This window comes from Trichomycterus rosablanca, chromosome 6 (genome assembly GCF_030014385.1).
Source record: "Trichomycterus rosablanca isolate fTriRos1 chromosome 6, fTriRos1.hap1, whole genome shotgun sequence".
NCBI lineage: Eukaryota > Metazoa > Chordata > Actinopteri > Siluriformes > Trichomycteridae > Trichomycterus > Trichomycterus rosablanca.
This window is the reverse complement of record NC_085993.1, coordinates 48,714,471-48,732,523: the sequence shown is the minus strand read 5'-3', so window position 1 is coordinate 48,732,523 and position 18,053 is coordinate 48,714,471. Positions and strand designations below refer to the sequence as shown.

The 18,053-nt window shown below is 41.2% G+C and overlaps 2 protein-coding genes across 3 annotated transcripts; both read right to left on the bottom strand.

The window, feature by feature from the left end:
• Positions 1–594: 594 nt before the first annotated feature.
• LOC134317227 (histone-lysine N-methyltransferase PRDM9-like) lies at positions 595–10,603 on the bottom strand. 2 transcript variants are annotated; one of them, XM_062997992.1, is made up of 9 exons: positions 10,488–10,603; positions 9,464–9,530; positions 8,079–8,241; positions 7,856–7,963; positions 6,322–6,432; positions 5,929–6,200; positions 4,193–4,260; positions 3,874–4,064; positions 595–3,112 (listed from the first exon to the last, which is right to left on the bottom strand). In XM_062997992.1, exons 2-9 carry the CDS (start codon positions 9,521–9,523, stop codon positions 2,274–2,276), a joined length of 1,812 nt encoding a protein of 603 aa, XP_062854062.1. In that variant the 5' UTR covers positions 9,524–9,530; positions 10,488–10,603; the 3' UTR covers positions 595–2,273. The 2 variants fall into 2 exon arrangements, with proteins under 2 accessions (XP_062854062.1, XP_062854063.1); XM_062997993.1 differs by having other exon boundaries at positions 8,091–8,241.
• Positions 10,604–13,145: 2,542 nt separating this feature from the next.
• cfap144 (cilia and flagella associated protein 144) lies at positions 13,146–15,896 on the bottom strand. The gene is made up of 4 exons (XM_062997086.1): positions 15,677–15,896; positions 14,206–14,265; positions 13,818–13,921; positions 13,146–13,369 (listed from the first exon to the last, which is right to left on the bottom strand). Exons 1-4 carry the CDS (start codon positions 15,813–15,815, stop codon positions 13,256–13,258), a joined length of 417 nt encoding a protein of 138 aa, XP_062853156.1. The 5' UTR covers positions 15,816–15,896; the 3' UTR covers positions 13,146–13,255.
• Positions 15,897–18,053: the final 2,157 nt, after the last annotated feature.

Genomic DNA, 18,053 nt, shown 5'->3' with positions numbered 1-18,053 from the left:
CACTGTACTAATTAAACAAGATTATAAAAAGTAGAGACGCAGCTGTGTCTCATATATTGCCAACACATTGGCTAATTAAGCAGTTCTAGCTAATTTAACATACATTATACATACCTTACTATTAAGATATAAAAATCCAATTCTTTGGCTAAAAATACAGCGGTACCTTGGAACTTAGCGTGAATTGGTTCTGGGAGTGGCGTTGAGTTTTAAGGTATTTTTGACATTTACATTTTCAGCATTTAGCAGACGCTTTTATCCAAAGCGACTTACACAATGAGCTGAACACGATGAGCAATTGCGGGTTAAGGGCCTTGCTCAGGGACCCAACAGTGGCAACTTGGTGGTGGCAGGGCTTGAACCGGCAACCTTCTGCTTACTAGTCCAGTACCTTAACCACTGAGCTATCACTTTACCTTAAGGATATTTGGGAAACCTGTTAATGGTCCCGTGGAACTGCATATATTTTAGGCTAATGTAAAATAATGAGGTTGTTTTTGACACTTATACACTGAAAATAACACATATAATATATAAACACTGAAATACAATTAAAAACAGTTAAAACGCAATCAAAAATACAATAAACCTGCATTTTAGCTTTAATTCTTTATTCTTTTCTTATGATTCGTAATTAGTGGAGAGAACTTATGGTTAGTAATAATTAAGAGAAGTTTAGTGTTTCAGTGTTGTTCTTTTAATACATAAAGTGTTTTAGACTCTGGGAGGAGCTGATTCTGATTCTCACAATTTCTCAGAACCTGGAGCTGTAACACAAGTTTAAAAGTGAAACAGGGAGGAGAATCCAGATAAACACAGATACGCGTGGAGCTTTTAGACTGGATCTGACGCTTATTCCACACAAACGCAGAATCATCTCGTATTCGCACTTTGATGACGCTGAACAAAGCGACAGTCTCACTCACGTTGAGTTTAAGGGTACAAATCTCTTGACAAAGGGTGTTGAGTTTCAAAGATTTTGGGTTTAGGGGACGTTGAGTTACAAGGAACCGCTGTATACATAAATTCACGTGTACAGGGATTAATTCACCACACACAGTCTGTAAATTTCTGCTTTCTTTCCCCGCTGCTGATGTGATCTTCTTAGTGTCATCTTTGGTCTCAATTCAGATATCAGGCATTAGCTGTTAAAAATGAATTAAAATGACCCTTATTTAAACGAACAGCAGGCAATTCTTGGCGATTGGTAAATTAGTTCGTTATTATTACAGCCTGTTACTACAGTTCGAATTTTAAGCTGTTTAACATTTTATGCTAATCAAGATAACGTGGTTAGATTTTTTTCAATTTAGATTTTCTGCATTTAGCTGTCGCTTTTATCAAAAGCGACTTACAGTACTGTGCCAGTATATTTTCTAAGCAATTGAGGGTTAAGGGCCTTGCTTAGGAGCGCAACAGTGGTAACCTGGCAGAGATGAGGCTTGAACCGGCAAACTTCTGATCACTAGTCCAGTACCTTAACCACTAGACTACAGCTGCCCTGTGGTTGTTCTTCCTTTTTGCCATTTAGTGCTATGACGGGGTATTTCCTCTTGTGGTATTGTTGCACAGTACCACATGTGCCAGTGTTACGTGGGTTGATCCTGAATGGATTACCAAATTTGTGCCCTATGGATTTTATTTAAGCAGTAGAACACGAGAGGGAGTGTGTTATCACGAATAACATCACGACTATAAGTAGTTCCACAACGAATGAGTTGCTGCTATGCAACGGTAAAAATTCCCTACCCTGCCTTAACACAGTAGGCTAAAAAAGGCATATAGTGTAACAGCCAGTCTGTAAAGCACGTCGTAGCCCATCTTGTTTGCCGAATTGTATTCTGTTAGTTTCTCGCCAATTCCAGCGTATTCAGCTGTCGTAACTGGCAACGCGTCAGCGGAGTAATACAGTTGTGGTGTGAAAAGGCCGTGCTGTTATCACCGATATCAGCACGGTTAGAACGCTTCTCAACCAATCAGATTGTAAGGTCGGAACTAACTGTTGTATAAAGGCAGCTAAACCCTGGCTCCAATTTTGGCTTGGGGTCAAGGTATGATGTCTCCAAGAACGGAGACCTTTGAACAAATCATATGAACACTTGAGAGATAAAAGAACATGTTAAGCTAACAACCAATTTAAAAGATCCGTTTAAAAGCACATGGTCCTCTAAAATAAATTAAACAAATTTATAAACTGTACAAATGTATCGTAGGTTGTGGCGTCCCAAGATGACAGATCTGTGCTGCTAGCTGAGGCCACACAAGTTTATTTTTCACACCGTCAATGGCTTTCTCTCTCTCGTATGAATGCGCTGGTGTACTTGAAGTCCACCTTTCTGTGTGAAACTTTTCCCACAGTGTGAACACTGATATGGTTTCTCTCCCGTGTGAATGCGCAGGTGCCGCTGGAGATCGCTGCTATTGGTAAAACTCTTCCCACACTGCAAGCAGGGATACGGCTTCTCGCCGGTGTGAACGCGCTGGTGTTGATAGAGGTGACTCAGATGACTGAAATTCTTTCCGCACTGCGGACACCGATACGGCTTTTCTCCTGTGTGAATGCGCTGGTGCAGCTGGAGACTGCTCAGGCGAGTGAAGCTCTTCTCGCACTCGGAGCAGTGATACGGCTTCTCGCCCGAGTGAATCTGCTCGTGTCTTTGGAGAACGTTCTTGTCGTTGAAACTCTTCTCGCAGTGCGAGCAGTGATACGGTTTCTCTCCTGTGTGAATGCGCTGGTGTATTTGAAGATGCGCGCTCTCAGTAAAACTCTTCCCACACTCTAGGCAGTGATAGGGCTTCTCTCCTGTGTGAATGCGCTGGTGTCGTTTGAGGCGACTTGGGTATGTGAAACTCTTGCCACACTCTGAGCAGATGTAACATCCTTTCTGTACCGGTATGTGAGAGAGGTTTTCACTCAGAGTGGCCGACGTCGTGCACTGACTGATGTAGCTACTGGTCGGCATCAGACTGTCAAAATCAGTCTCTTCTGAGTTTAGGAGTCGCACGTATTCCTCAAGGTGGCGTCTCCTGACGTGTGTGTCGAGATCATTTTGAGAGGAGAAGGAAAGTGGACAGAAGGGGCAGAGGAGAAGTAAAAGGGAGCTTTCCATTTCTAAAAAACAAAGAAATAAGAGATGCAATGAAATAACTGTTAAACAGAATAATACGTGTAATGTGTTTTATCATCATCATTTTGGGTGGCGACTCAGTAAGATTTGCTAGCACACGTATGGGACTTGAATTTTTTTTTTTAGTTTTTAAACACCTCACTGTCACTGCTGGACTGAGAACAGTCCACCAACCAAAAATATCCAGCCTACAGCGCCCCGTGGGCAGCGTCCTGTGACCACTGATGAAGGTCTAGAAGACGACCGACTCAAACAGCAGCGATAGATGAGCGACCGTCTCTGACTTTACATCTACAAGGTGGACCGACTAGGTAGGAGTGTCTAATAGAGTGGACAGCGAGTGGACACGGTGTTTAAAAACTCCAGCAGCGCTGCTGTGTCTGATCCACTCATACCAGCACAACACACACTAACACACCAGCACCATGTCAGTGTCACTGCAGTGCTGAGAATGATCCACCACCTAAATAATACCTGCTCTGTGGTGGTCCTGTGGGGGTCCTGGCCACTGAAGAACAGAGTGAAAGCAGGCTAAAAAGGTATGTAGAGAATCAGATGGACTACAGTCAGTAATTGTAGAACTATGGTAAGTGGAGCTTTTAGAAAATCAACAACAAATCATTCACTCACAGAAAAGAACAATCAAAATCTTTTAAACCCAAAGTAAGTGTATTGCCCTTCAACTGTACATAGGTAATCGGTGGAATAAACACAAGTATAACAAATGTGTAATGTTTAAACAAACCTTCTGCGGAGGACTTTTTCTTCCAAAGGAGGTCGAAGGTGACGCTGAAATCTTTAGCGTAAGTCTCATCGTACCACACCGAGAGCTCCTGTCCTGGTTTGATGGGTTGACAGCAGCGGTAAAGAATCATTCCTTGATACTGAAGTGCCACTAGATTATGCTCCTCATCATTACGAGCACAACTGACATACCTGTAAAAAGATCGACCAAAAAAGGAAAATGTCTTAATTATTAAAGGATACAGAGTGAAGGTTTTGCACCAAATATGAAACCAGAAACCCAATAACATGCAGCAGAAGAACGTGGACTTATTCCTCACCTCATCCAGTTAGCGTGTGTCTCTCTCCTGGCATCGATGTATTCCTCACACTGATTACTTCTGAATATCTGTAACAATGTCATTATACATTATTAATTTCAAACAGCAATGACAAATATTAGGTACAAATGCTTTTACTACTGCACAGAATTAACCATGGAACGCATTAACAGGTTTCCCATACATCCTTATGGAAAACAATACCTTGAAACTCAACGTCTTTTAAACTCAACACCACTCCCAGAACCAACTGACGTACGTCGAGTTTCAAGGTTCCACTGTATTCCGAATTAGGAGCACGGTCAGTGAATAATGATATACAGGGTCTGTCCGGAAACCTAGTGAGCTGCCTTGCTGCCTAATGCTGCTGCAGCTGCCCAATAAGACATCTACTTATGCCAAGTTCACACTACACCACTTTGGGAGTCGTCAGATCGCTGTACAGTTCACACTACACGACTGGATCTCTTGCAGTCGGGAGTCTTTTAAGTCGATGTGGTTTTCAAACTATGCGACTGCTCGGCGATAGGGGGTCTCACACTACACCATCTATCACCAGGATGAGTCGGTCTGGTCTCCCAAACTACGTTTTGTCACAAAAACACATGCGAGTAGTGGTAAAGGGTTTAATGATACCACGTCCCAAAAAAACACGGCAGAAATAAGTGCGCAAGCAAAATTGTTAGTGCGCTGATGTGCAGTGTAAAAGCAAGTAAGAAGAATAAATAAATTCAAGTGGATTGGGCTACGCGAACAGCAGGGATCGTCTGTTCTGTTCTCTAGTGAGTTGGAGGTAAATAAATACTTTTGCAATGCAGTGTTGGTATTATGGGTTGGCGTGGACGCTGTAAACACTGTAAGGCTTGTGTGTGTCCCGATGTATTCTGATAGAAACTATATTATCCCCCGCCCCACGTTTTTACACTTTTACCCCGCGTTTCCCCTCATCCCGTATCTTGCATTCTCATTGGCTTTAGTTTGACATAGCACTCACCGCCAGTCGCAACTGACTGATCCAAATATTTATCATGCTATCATGCAGTGATTGATGGCGATTGAGAGCAGAGTTTTGATCCAAAGTGAACGCCGAGTTGCCTCCGAGCCGGTACATCTAGCGCCAACCAGTCAACGAGCAAAAATCTGGTCAAAAATAGTGTAGTGTGAACTAGGCATCATAGGGCAGATTATTTAGACACACTGCTTAGACAGTGATTACTGCAATGACGTCACTGCAGGTTTCACTTACTAAGCTAGCACAGTTAGCCTCGAGACATTCAAATCAATGGGGTGAGGTGGCACAACCTGCTAGCATGCCAGCTAACATCTCCCTCCGTGTACCAAAAACAATTAAACTGTCACTTGTGCACCTTTATACAAATTAAACATCAATGAGAAAAGAACTCTGTTCGTTGTTCTGCATCCGTCTACCATGTTTGTAATTTTTTTGTGAGAAAACTTCAGTGAGTGCCGCACTGAATGCTGGGATTGCCTTCACCGCCTTGGAAGCACTGGATGCTCCATCATTATTCAGTCAGATTATCACTTCAAAATAAGGCGTCTCGGTAGGCAGCATTTTGAAGTATTTAAGAATTCAGACATGCCCTCTTCTCGGGAGCGTAGGATGACGTAAAATGCGTCTATGTAGAGAGGTCACTAGGTTTTCAGACAGACTCATTGTATACATTCATACACATACAGTTCTGGATTAATGAGTACGTGTTTAAACAGTAACTCACCACCCATGAATATTCACTGTTCATGGCTTCCTCTCTGTCTACCATGTCTCCCTGATAGGGTCCGAAGTGCACACCGAGCGGAATAGCCTCGCCCTGATTGAACACTCCCAGGCCTGCGTTAGGAATACCAGACATCTGAATCTCCAGACCAGACGGAAGGGTCTGTCTCGCTCGGTCAGCAACCCCCATGGGAACGGTAGTATCAGGGATGAAGAGTGCAGGACCGTGTACCTCGCACGAATTAACGTAGAAGGATTTGCAGTCTTCACAGTCTGGAAATAATAACACAAACATGTTTAAATGAATGTCATTACCACATGCTGGAGGTCTTTAAGATTTTTAACATTTTTGTGATTACAAGAGGCTGAACTCGGACACGCCCTGCTGTCTTACAGAGGTAATCGTCATCTTCAGGTTCTTCCTCTTTGTCAGGCCTGTTTAAGAGTCCTCCGTTCTGATTGTCCCCAGAGGCGGTCTGTTCCAGAGAGCTTGTTGCTTCACCACCTAGAGATCCATCATTTAACACTGTATGAATATCAAGCGCAAAACTCGACCATGATTTAAAAAAAAAGACTTTTGTGACTCAATCAAGTGGTTTACAATCACTAACTAATGACTGATTGATTAGTTTTAGCGCCGTACCGACACACTGGGGTCATTTATACGGCGATACTCAAGTTGCTTCTTCACTTTGTGTCATTTAAAACGAATTATAAAAGATGTTTTAGATTTAAATATGTTAAAAAATTCATTATTTTTCCTGGTGCTGTAGATTTAAGCACATTTCGTTTCTCGTTTTAATTAAAAAACCTCAGTCTTTCTGAGTTTAGTGTTTTGCAGTCTATCAGTATGTGTTTGACAATCACTAACTAAACCCAACACCAAAAAGATACACAATGTGGCCTAAAGTATGTGGACACCCCTTCTAATCATTGAGTTCAGGTGTTTTGTCTGTTTCTCAGCAAGATTTCACCTCTGTGTGCAAAGCAAGGTCCATAAAGTGGGACAGTGGTAGCCATGTGGGTAGGGCTTTGGACTAAAGGTTGCTCTGCCATGCAGCCACTGTCGGGCCCTTGAGCAAGGCCCTAAACCCCTTTCTGCTTCAGGGGCGGCGTGCAATGGCTAACCCTGCGCTCTGAGCCCGGTTTCCAAACATACTGGGATATGCAAAGAAAGAATTTTGTTGTACTGTACACCTGTACATCAGGCATAACATTATGACCACCTTCCTGATATTGTGTTGGTCCCCCTTTTGCTGCCCCATACGCAACAAACTGCGATGCCCTGTGTATCCTGACACCTTTCTATCAGAACCAGCATTAACTTCTTCAGCAATTCAGCAGTCTGTTGGATCGGACCACACGTGCCTTAATGAGCCATGACCCTGTCGCCGGTTTACCACTGTTCCCTCCTTGGACCACTTTTGATAGATACTGACCACTGCAGACCGGGAACACCCCACAAGAGCTGCAGTTTTGGAGATGCTCTGACCCGGTCGTCTAGCCATCACAATTCGCCCATTTTTCCTGCTTCTAACATCAACTCTGAGGATGAAATGTTCACTTGCTGCCTAATATATCCCCCCCACTAACAGGTGCCGTGATGAAGAGATAATCAGTGTTATTCACTTCACCTGTCAGTGGTCATAATGTTATGCATTGTCGGTGTATATATGACAAATGAAGGTTTCTATAAACACGTGGTTATTTGGGATGGACTGGAATATCAATTGTCAGTCAACATCACTGTCTGACCTGGCAAATGCTCTTTTGAATAAATGAGCACTTATGAGACTGTTATAGCTGCAACAGAAGATGCGGTAACTCCATACACTCCATATTAATGAGATTGGTTCATGGTTCTGAAATATAATGTCGAACACTTTTGGCCTTATAGCGTGAATCAGAATGATGAATTATCGTCTTACAAGAGTCGTCTTCGTCTTCAGCCTCTTCCTTTATTACAAGCTTCACTATTCCTTCGTTCTGCTGCTCCACTCGAGTGATTTCATCCCCAGAGCGTGTTGACCCTCCGTCTAAAGTTCCAACATTAAAAGAAGACAAATGAAGCAGAAATATTCAGACTATTGTGTGACTTAGTTTCGATGAAGTGAGAATTAAAAAGTGAGAATAATTTAGCACCCGACTGGCCTGTCATCTTACAGCAGCTTTCATCTTCTGGTTCCTCCTTTATAACAATCTTCTTAAAAAATCCTTCACTCTCCTGGTGCACAGAGCCGATACTATCCAGAGAGCTGGCTGAATCTCCACTTGAAGATGTCCGAGTCTCCGTCTTCACGTCCTCCAAAAGATGCTAACCAGTGAGCAGTAATGTAAGCAATATAAATATGAACAAAATCAGCTACACAAGATTAGTGGTAATGTTTAAAAGCTAGCAGAAATGTATGGTGTAGAGACCAGGATATGTGTCAAAGCAGTATGGAATATAGCTAACAGCATCTTAGTGCATCTTAACAGTGCTCCAGCACTAGCTTGCCTGCTGCTGTTTTATTGTTTAGTAGGAGGGCGGCACGGTGGCTCGGTGGCTAGCACTGTCGCCTCACAGCAAGAAGGTCCTGGGTTCGATCCTCAGGCGGGGCGGTCCGGGTCCTTTCCGTGTAGAGTTTGCATGTTCTCCCCGTGTCCGCGTGGGTTTCCTCCGGGAGCTCCGGTTTCCTCCCACAGTCCAAAAACATGCAGTCAGGTTCATTGGAGACACTGAATTGCCCTATAGGTGATTGTGTGTGTGTGTATGTGTGTGTCTGCCATTGAAAAGCTGGGATAGTCTCCAGCAAATAATATCATGTAATGTAATTAATATTCATTTACAACAAACTAACGTCTCCCACATGCTAACCTAGCACTGTGGCTAACATTTACCTTGCCTATATTCTTTCTAAAAAAAAAGTCAGTAAAAATCCTTACAAAAGGTCAGTACAATTTTTTATTTTTTTTAACAAAAAGTCAGTATAAATGTTATAAAACAATGATTTTACAGTAGGGATGTAACGATGCACCACAAGACAGTTATAAATCGATTCACATGTGTAACGATTCAAATCGGTTTACATGTATGATGAATCAATATTCACTTTAAACAGGAGAGGGCGCTGGCGCTATCGCCCTCGCCTGGTTGCTGTCACTACAGGGTTGCCAGGTTCGGAATTTTCCAGCCAAATGTATTAATGTGAGGATATTTTCTTTATCTGAATTATTTATTTATTTAATGTGGGATCTGTTTCATTTCAGTTTTTTTACACAATAAGCATTGTTTTGCATAGTTTGTGCCTACCTCAGAAATAAAAGGACATTCATTATTTAGATTAATAAAATATAAGCACAAATACAGTATTTTATTTTATTTTTTAAAGAGAAATTATGAAAGGAAACTTTGTCTTAATTTGTCTTCAATTTCATTTTGTTTAAAAAAAAATCGGGGGGAAATCGTATCGTGAACCCAGTATCGTGAATCGCATCGCGGGTAGAGTGTATCGTTCCATCCCTATTTTACAGTTAAACATACAGTTTACATGTACCTGTGAGTGAGCAGGATGAAGATTCTGTACATATTTTCTGGTTTCTGCTGACTCCATCATAACATGTCTGATAAGTGAAAAGGAAAGTATTATCTCAGAATTCTCCATAAATGAACACAGACGTTATTAATAACCCACAGAAATACTATGTTTAAAAAAAATGAATGTATTGTGTGCTTTTCTTTATCACATCTGACCTACAGTTAAATGTTACAGCTGTTTTTACTGACTGAATAAACACAAACTGTTTATAAAAATGTGTGAATCACAAAAAACGTATAAAAACTTTTAATGATGAAGTTAATGTTGATTAATGTGTATCTTTGACACATTCTGTAATTGAACATTGTGGAAGAGAATCCTATTTCCTTTCTATTAATAGTTTTTCTCCCACTGCCCACTTACATTTCATTTCATTTGAATGTTTTACCACCGCTTTATCCTGGTCAGGTCATTGTGGGTCCAGTATATATACATACCATAAATATATATTTGTTTGTTTGTTTATTAGGATTTTAACATCATGTTTTTTACATTGGTTACATTCATGACAGGAACGGTAGTTACTCATTACACAAGATTCATCAGTTCACAAGGTTATATCGAACACAGTCGTGGACAGTTTAGTGTCTCCAATTCATCGCACGTCTTTGGACCGTGGGAGGAAACCGGAGCACCCGGAGAAAACCCACGCAGACACGGGGAGAACATGCAAACTCCACACAGAAAGGACCCGGACCGTCCCACCTGGGGATCGAACCCAGGACCTTCTTGCTGTTTTACCCACTTAGCCACCGTGCCGCCGCTTTTTGATGTAATCATGCCATCGCATACAGTCGAACAGCACGAATTATTTATGGATTTAATGTGCGCAATGTTTCCCAGAACCCCTGGACGATGGTCATGGTTCCCATGGAGCTGCAGCCACTTCGGTAACCGCCGGTATAAACAGTGCCCTACATAGGCTGCCTAAATAGTGTACTAGCCGTTAGCCGGAGCAACCGAGCTAACGGCTTCAACTTACCTTGTGTTTTAAATGGGGGTTAACGGAGTAAAACACGACACATCCATATTATAAACATCTCTTCTGGATATTCCATCGTATTCGACTGTTATTGTTATAAACGATTCCACGTACACACGGTCAGCCGGAGCATTAAGCGAACTGTTGCTAGCGACACTGTGTTTAAATGGTGGTCAGTAAAGCACAATGGTCTTTCTGTCCTTTAAAAAGAGAAGTGGAATGCCGCCAAGGTTGCCAGGTCTGGTAAAATTATACAGCTCAAGGTTTGGATAAACCCGCTTTTCAGAAGCTGAAACTAGCCCAGAATTTAAGTTGTTTACTACTCTTAAAACTAATGGTAATGTTACTTTGTTTTTTATATCATAATCTATACTTTTGAGAAGCATTTTAGTGATATTATTATTAGCAATATTTTTTCGTTGTGTTGTTAACAACATTACAAAATTATTATAGTGTTTTATAATACGAACCGCATTTCCAGAAAAGCTAGCGAATCAGTACATAATTCACAATAAATTCACAATTTTAATTCTGTACTCTTTGTAATGAAAGTATCCAAAAAATCTTCATCCGCGACTGCATTTTCAAACGAGCTCAGTAGGCGTAAAAACTGAGAATCTGGCAACTCTGAATACTGTTGACCGGAGCACCAGTGGGCGTAATGGAAGGTGTAGAGCATGTCAATCATTTTCAACTGCAGCCAATCACGTAACAGAATTCTGCTGTCAATCATGTTTTTAGACCAATCATCATCAAGTATTAGTTGCCACTTCAGAGGCTTGTTATGGGGCGGTGCCCTTCAACACCATGGCTGCAGTCTCGGTCGTGATTAGGCCCTGATCCCCTTTAAAGGAACACTTTATGTACCCTTTCTTACTATTTAAAATGCAATTCTGACTTTTTTGAAGTCAAAAAGATGTTTCATATGTTCAACATTACATTGCAACACTGCATTAGGGGATAGATGCCACAGAGCTGTTTAAGTTTACCTTCTTTGCAGTTTGAATCAGGGTCTTTAGGTGGTTTTTTTAAAGCTGAAGATTGCTTTTCTCAGACAGGTCACTGTAAAAGTATTAAAGAGTGACACTACTAAATATACAAAAGAAACAAATGTGGTTAAAATGAGCAATCTTAATGCAAACCACATTTACAGAGATTTTGTAAAATGCATTGAAACAAGAATAGAATAGAATGCCTTTATTTGTCATATACATATACAGGTGTACAGTAAGGGCGGCACGGTGGCTCGGTGGGTAGCACTGTCACCTCACAGCAAGAAGGTCCTGGGTATCGATCCCCAGGCGGGGAGGTCCCGGTCCTTTCTGTGCCGAGTTTGCATGTTCTCCACGTGTCTGCATGGGTTTCCTCCCACAGTCCAAAAACATGCAGTCAGGTTTCACCTATAGGTGAATGGATGTGTGTATGTGTGTCTGCCCTGCGATGGACTGCCGCCCCATCCAGGGTGTTACTGTGTGCCTTGCACCCATTGAAAAGCTGTGATAGGCTCCAGTATCCGCCCACGACCCTAATTGGATAAGCGGTTAAGAGAGTGAGTGAAGTGTACAGTACAATGAAATTCTTTCTTTGCATATTCCAACTTGCTTGGAAGCTGGGATCAGAGCACAGGGTCAGATATTACACTGCGTCCCTGGAGCAGAGAGGGTTAAGGGCCTTGCTCAAGGGTCCAACAGTGGCTGCATGGCAGAGCTGGGATTCAAACTCTCAACCTTTCAGTTGATAGCTCAAATTTCTACCCACTCGACTACCACTGTCCCTAAAGAACCCCCATTTAACTTACAAAGTAGAAATTAGATGTAATGTTTTCAAACATCAGCAAATCTCAAGCCTACTTTTTGCTGCCCTCTAGTAGTGGCTTCAAAAACTGCTTGTTGTGAACGTGACCATTCAGACCCAAAACGGGACTGTTGACCACATAACTGTTATTTATGGTGACATGTTATATTAAGTGAAACAGCTTAATGTCATTTTCTCTTAAAAACTACATAACACAATGAACAGGCTACATACAGAATACTTTCTTTAACCTGAAGTTAGTGACTCTGCTGGCAGTAATGTGCAACAAAACAGCTGAACAAATTCCATTACTACTATTATGGAAATAATGAAGATGTGTTTGTTTGTTTTATTAGGATTTTAACATCATGGTTTACACTCTGATTACATTCATGACAGAAACGTTATTTACTCATCACACAAGATTCATCAGTTCACAAATTTATATGTCACACGTCTTTGGACTGTAGGAGGAAACCGGAGCTCCCGGAGGAAACCCAAACAGACACAGGGAGAACATGCAAACTCCACACAGAAAGGACCTGGACCGCCCAGCCTGGGGATCGAACCCAGGACCTTCTTGCTGTGAGGAGATAGTGCTACCTACTTAGCCACCGTGCCTAACAAAGATGTGTAAAACAACTGTGGATGTTAAGAAATCTTTCCAGAGGTACAGATTCTTGTGAAGGGACTGCATTTCTACATTACATGACCTTTTGTGCCAAAAAGGAAACATGGCCATGATGCCACGGTGATGCCACTTGTATCTAAATAATAATTAGATCAACCTGGGCTCTACACTATGTCTACTCAGCAAATATGTTTTAACCACTGACGTCCAAACAATTATGAGACTACACTGACTTATTAGATGGCACACAAGTTTATTAAAGCATCTGAGACAATTTGATGACTAGACAGAAACAGGCACACTGAAGCATGTACTGAGGCAGTGACGGAGAACGTCTTTTCTTTCATTTGTTCATCTGGGTCTGTTCCTTTACCCGCCAGGCAGCATCCATGTACTTGGTGATTTCAGAATTCTGTCGGGGAAAGTTCAGTCTTCTGTCTGTGCGATCTGAAACAATCTGAAATATGAAAAAATGTTTTATGAGTTCAGTGTCATGATGTCTCCATATCGACAGGATTACATTCTTTGACACACCATTTACACTTCGGCATTTAGCAGACGCTTTTATCCAAAGCTGATGGGGTTTCAAGCCTAAGCAATTGAGGGTTAAGGACCTTGCTTAAGGGTCCAACAGTGGCAACAGTGGCAGTGGTGGGGCTTGAACCAGTGACCTTTTGATTACTAGTCCAGTACCTTAACCGCTAGGCTACAACTGCCCTCTGTACATCACGTTCAAGGATGACACAAGCCCAACTTGTCAGATAAAAAGCTTATAACAAGGTTATGACATGCTGATGATCACATGTCACTGTTTAGTGATGCCAACAGTTTTTAAAGACATTATATCACCTGGTATGGTTCAGTCCTATTCACTAATTTTACTCAAACATTTCCAACAGCCCTACCAGAGGAGACGAGATCCATCCGATTTCTTGAGCCTCAGTCATGGGATGAGCGTACTTCTTCGTTGGTTCTAAATGTGCTTCATGAATGGCCTTAAGAAATGCGGCTTCAGAAACAGAAAAAAAATTACATCATTTAAGGTTATTTTCATTAACCTGCATTTTAATACCTGAATTTAGTGGACTGAGCTCAGTAGTAAATAAAATTCTTAATCATAGTAAATGAATACAAAACCTGATTCATTACATCAAGTCTTTATTAATTTAAAAAGAAAATCTTGTAAAATAATAATCCAGTTGATGTTGATGCTTGTTTGTAGTTTTCCACTACATGAAATGACTGTAAATAATCACACTAAAATGTAAATACTTTTTATGATGAAATACTCACGGTCCTCTTCGATCTGCTCATGCATTTTCTTCGACATGGGTTTATCAGGCAAAATGTGCACTGAAAATACAGAATAAATAATAATGATACCCAAAAGCATTACAGTATTTTGTTTATTTTTGGAGAACATGGACAGAATTGTGGAAACACATACATGTGCAAACACTGAGTAGTTATTCATCTTTTTTACTGACAGCTAATGTTTTACACTTGGGTTACATTAATGACAGAAATTGTAGTTACTGGTTACACAAGATTCATCAGTTCACAAGTTTAATGTCAAACCTTCACCTGACTGCATGTTTTTGGACTGTGGGAGAAAACCGGAGCTCCCGAAGGAAACCCACACAGACACGGGGAGAACATGCAAACTCCACACAGAAAGGACCCGGACCGCCCCACCTGGGGATCGAACCCAGGATTTTTTTGCTGTGAGGCGACAGGGCTACCCACTGAGCCACCGTGGAAGCACATAACCTAAAATAATACTATATTTTTAAACCTGTGAGCAATAGGTGTGGCTTAATATACAATAATTAGTAAAGGTGTCCACATATTTATGTTTATATAGTGCATTACAGGTAAAGTCAGTTCCAAAATTACTGGCACCCAAAAGTCTTTGGAAGTTTAATTCACTTAATCTCACTCTAAGAAGATATTATTTACTTTGTATTGGTTGGTGTACTGGTTTTATACTGTTACCATATACAACCCCAAATCAGAAAAAGTTGGAACAGTATGGAAAATGCAATAACAATAATAATAATAATAATAAAATGCAGTGTTTTTTTTACATTAACTTTTACTTTTATTTGATTGCAGACATATTATACGACCCCATTTATTTAGTTTTTTCACCTCTTTACTAGCACTAAATTGCCCCAGTCCCAACTTTTTTTGGAATGTGTTGCAGGCCTGAAATGCAGGAATGGATGTTTATTAATAAATGAAATGAAGTTGATCAGATAAAACATGAAATATCTCAGGTTCATCCTGTCTGCAATCAAATAAAAGTCAAAGTAATTGTAAGAAACTCTTGCATGTAAGAAAACTTTCTGATTTGAGGTTGTATGATATGACTAAAACACCCGAACTCAAAAATTAGAAGTTGTGTCTACATACTTTTGGCCCTATGTTACGTATGTAAACCTGATCTATGTACACTGATCAGCCATAACATTAAAACCAACTCAAACAGCAGCAATAGATGAGCGATCGTCTCTGACTTTACATCTACAAGGTGGACCAACTAGGTAGGAGTGTCTAATAGAGTGGACAGTGAGTGGACACGGTATTTAAAAACTCCAGCAGCGCTGCTGTGTCTGATCCACTTTTTATAGCACAACACACACTAACACACCACCACCATGTCAGTGTCACTGCAGTGCTGAGAATCATCCACCACCTAAATAATACCTGCTCTGTAGTGGTTAAATATAACATAAGCGGGTCAGTAAATATCTGGACTTACGCTTTTTGAAGGGATTGATGTTAAACTGTGTGTAGAGTTTCTGACAGCGCTGTTCTTTATGAATCGTCTCCACATGAATGGCGTTTTGGTGAACGATGTCCACCGGCTCCTTCTCTTTCGCTTTAGCAGACGCAGACATTTTAATAATAATGTTGGAATGTAACAGTAATAAATAGTTAATATTGTATTTTAAAGTTAATATTAGAGTTTAAACAGCTGTATAATTTACTACACTGTTCTTCTGCCCTCGCCGTCTTGTTGCTTGACGACAGTAAACAGACGCTTATTGCTGTTATTTATGCTTCTGCCACTAGAGGGCGCAAGAGGCTTGTTTGTAAAATGCATCAGTTTTACCGTATCAGTGTACAAACCTTACTTCCAAAAAAGATGGGACACTGTTCGTTTTCTCCAAGTGGGGATAGTGGGTAGAACTTCGGACTATCAACTGAAAGCTTGACAGTTCGAATCCCAGCTCTGCCATGCAGCCACTGTTGGGCCCTTGAGCAAAGCCCTTAACTCTCTCTGCTCCAGGTGCGACGCACGATGACCGACCCTGCGCTCTGACCCCAGCTTCCAAATAAGCTGGGATACACAAAGAAAGAATTTCGTTCGATTTACTGTATCGACCAGGCATAACATTATAACCACCTTCCTAATATTGTGTTGGTCCCCCTTTCGCTGCCCCATACACAACAAACTGTGCTGCTCTGTGTATTCTGACACCTTTCTATCAGAACCAGCATTAACATCTTCAGCAATTTGCTACAGTAGCTCGTCTGTTGGATTCCGGACCACACGGGCCAGCCTTCTCTCCCCACGTGCATCAATGAGCCTTGGCCGCCCATGACCCTGTCGCCGGTTTACCACTGTTCCTTCCTTGGACCATATATGATTTAAAAAGGACCTAAACTGCTTCACCTCATTGCTGTGTGGCAACAGTGCTATCCACCAATTAATTAGCATATGTTAACAAAAACAAAGTGCTATTTAAGTTCACACATTTAATAAGCTGTAATTAGTATATTACCTAAAAGCTTCTTAGAATCAACAGATAAAACATTTCTAATAGTGTTTTCTAAAGGTATAGCCACCACATAACTGACAAAACAGGATGAGTGTGTGTAGGAGCATTGTTCTAAATTGTTTTTCCCAGGAAACACAGATCACTACAAGGATAACTGTGGTTTTCCTGTGTATCTCCTTTTTATTTTTGATTCAATTCCCTCTTTCCACCAGCCTTACGCAATTTCAGGCCCGTTTGTATCGACTTGACTCTCTAAAGCAATTATTTTGTATCCCCAGGACATATCGGAGCAGATCGACTGGTGCGTCGTCTTCTTGTAAGAGAAAACAAAAGAAATTGGGTTTAGCATTGTGGAAGATAAGTTAATAGAAAATGATTTTTCAGGGCTGAGTTATACATTTAAAAAAGAGTTAATGTTCCAAACAGATGCTGTACACTAAAATATCTCCTGACAGGTTGGCTGGTTCTGAGGTAACACTCGTCTACTGCTGTCTAGAAATCTTCAGGCGGTGTGAGTGTGGGACTGGGAGCCGTCACATCCCATCACTCAGTATCTTGTCTTGTCATAATCATAGCATTCTGCCTGATACACACATAGTTCACATTTGGCCAATGGTTTGTGGACACAGCCACACTCAACTGTGATTTCTATTTTGTTGCAGGAGTTCAGGGAGGACATTTACCTGTTCCATCATGACTGTGATCCAGTGGCGTAACTAGGAGCTCATGGGCCCCCTCAACAAATGTCATATATATAGTTGATGTATCTGTATATATAAATGCTATATCAGAATGAATTAAAGGTACTCACTCACATTTAATATTTTACTTAACAAAAATATTGTAATATAATAATAACGACCTGGCGAATGCAGCCAATGGTCAGTGCAGTGGGGGGTTTAGCTCATGTCGTGGAGGGCCCCCACCCGCCATGGGCCCCAGTGCACCTGTCCCCCCTGCCCCCCAGTAGTTACGCCCCTGCTATGATCCTCATAATTTCATAAACTGAAGTCCATAAAGACATGGTTTTATGAGTTTGCTGTCAAGGAACATCAGTCACCTATTTACTTAAAAATTGCTACCATAGCAACAACCTCATATGGTCCAGTTGCATTATTTGAGAGGACTTTTTTATCATATTAACAGTGAAGGTTATTAAACACCTGCTTGGCTAGTAATTTAATCTCATATCTCCAAAAAAAAAAGTAGAGAGGAGCCTAGAAATCGGAAAGGGGCATCTAAATTATGCTGTTTAGGTCTTTGGTCCTGGATTCTGTAAAGTTGTAAAGCATGGTGGCTAAGTGGGTAACACTGTCACCTCACAGCAAGAAGGTCCTGGGTTCGAGCCCCAGG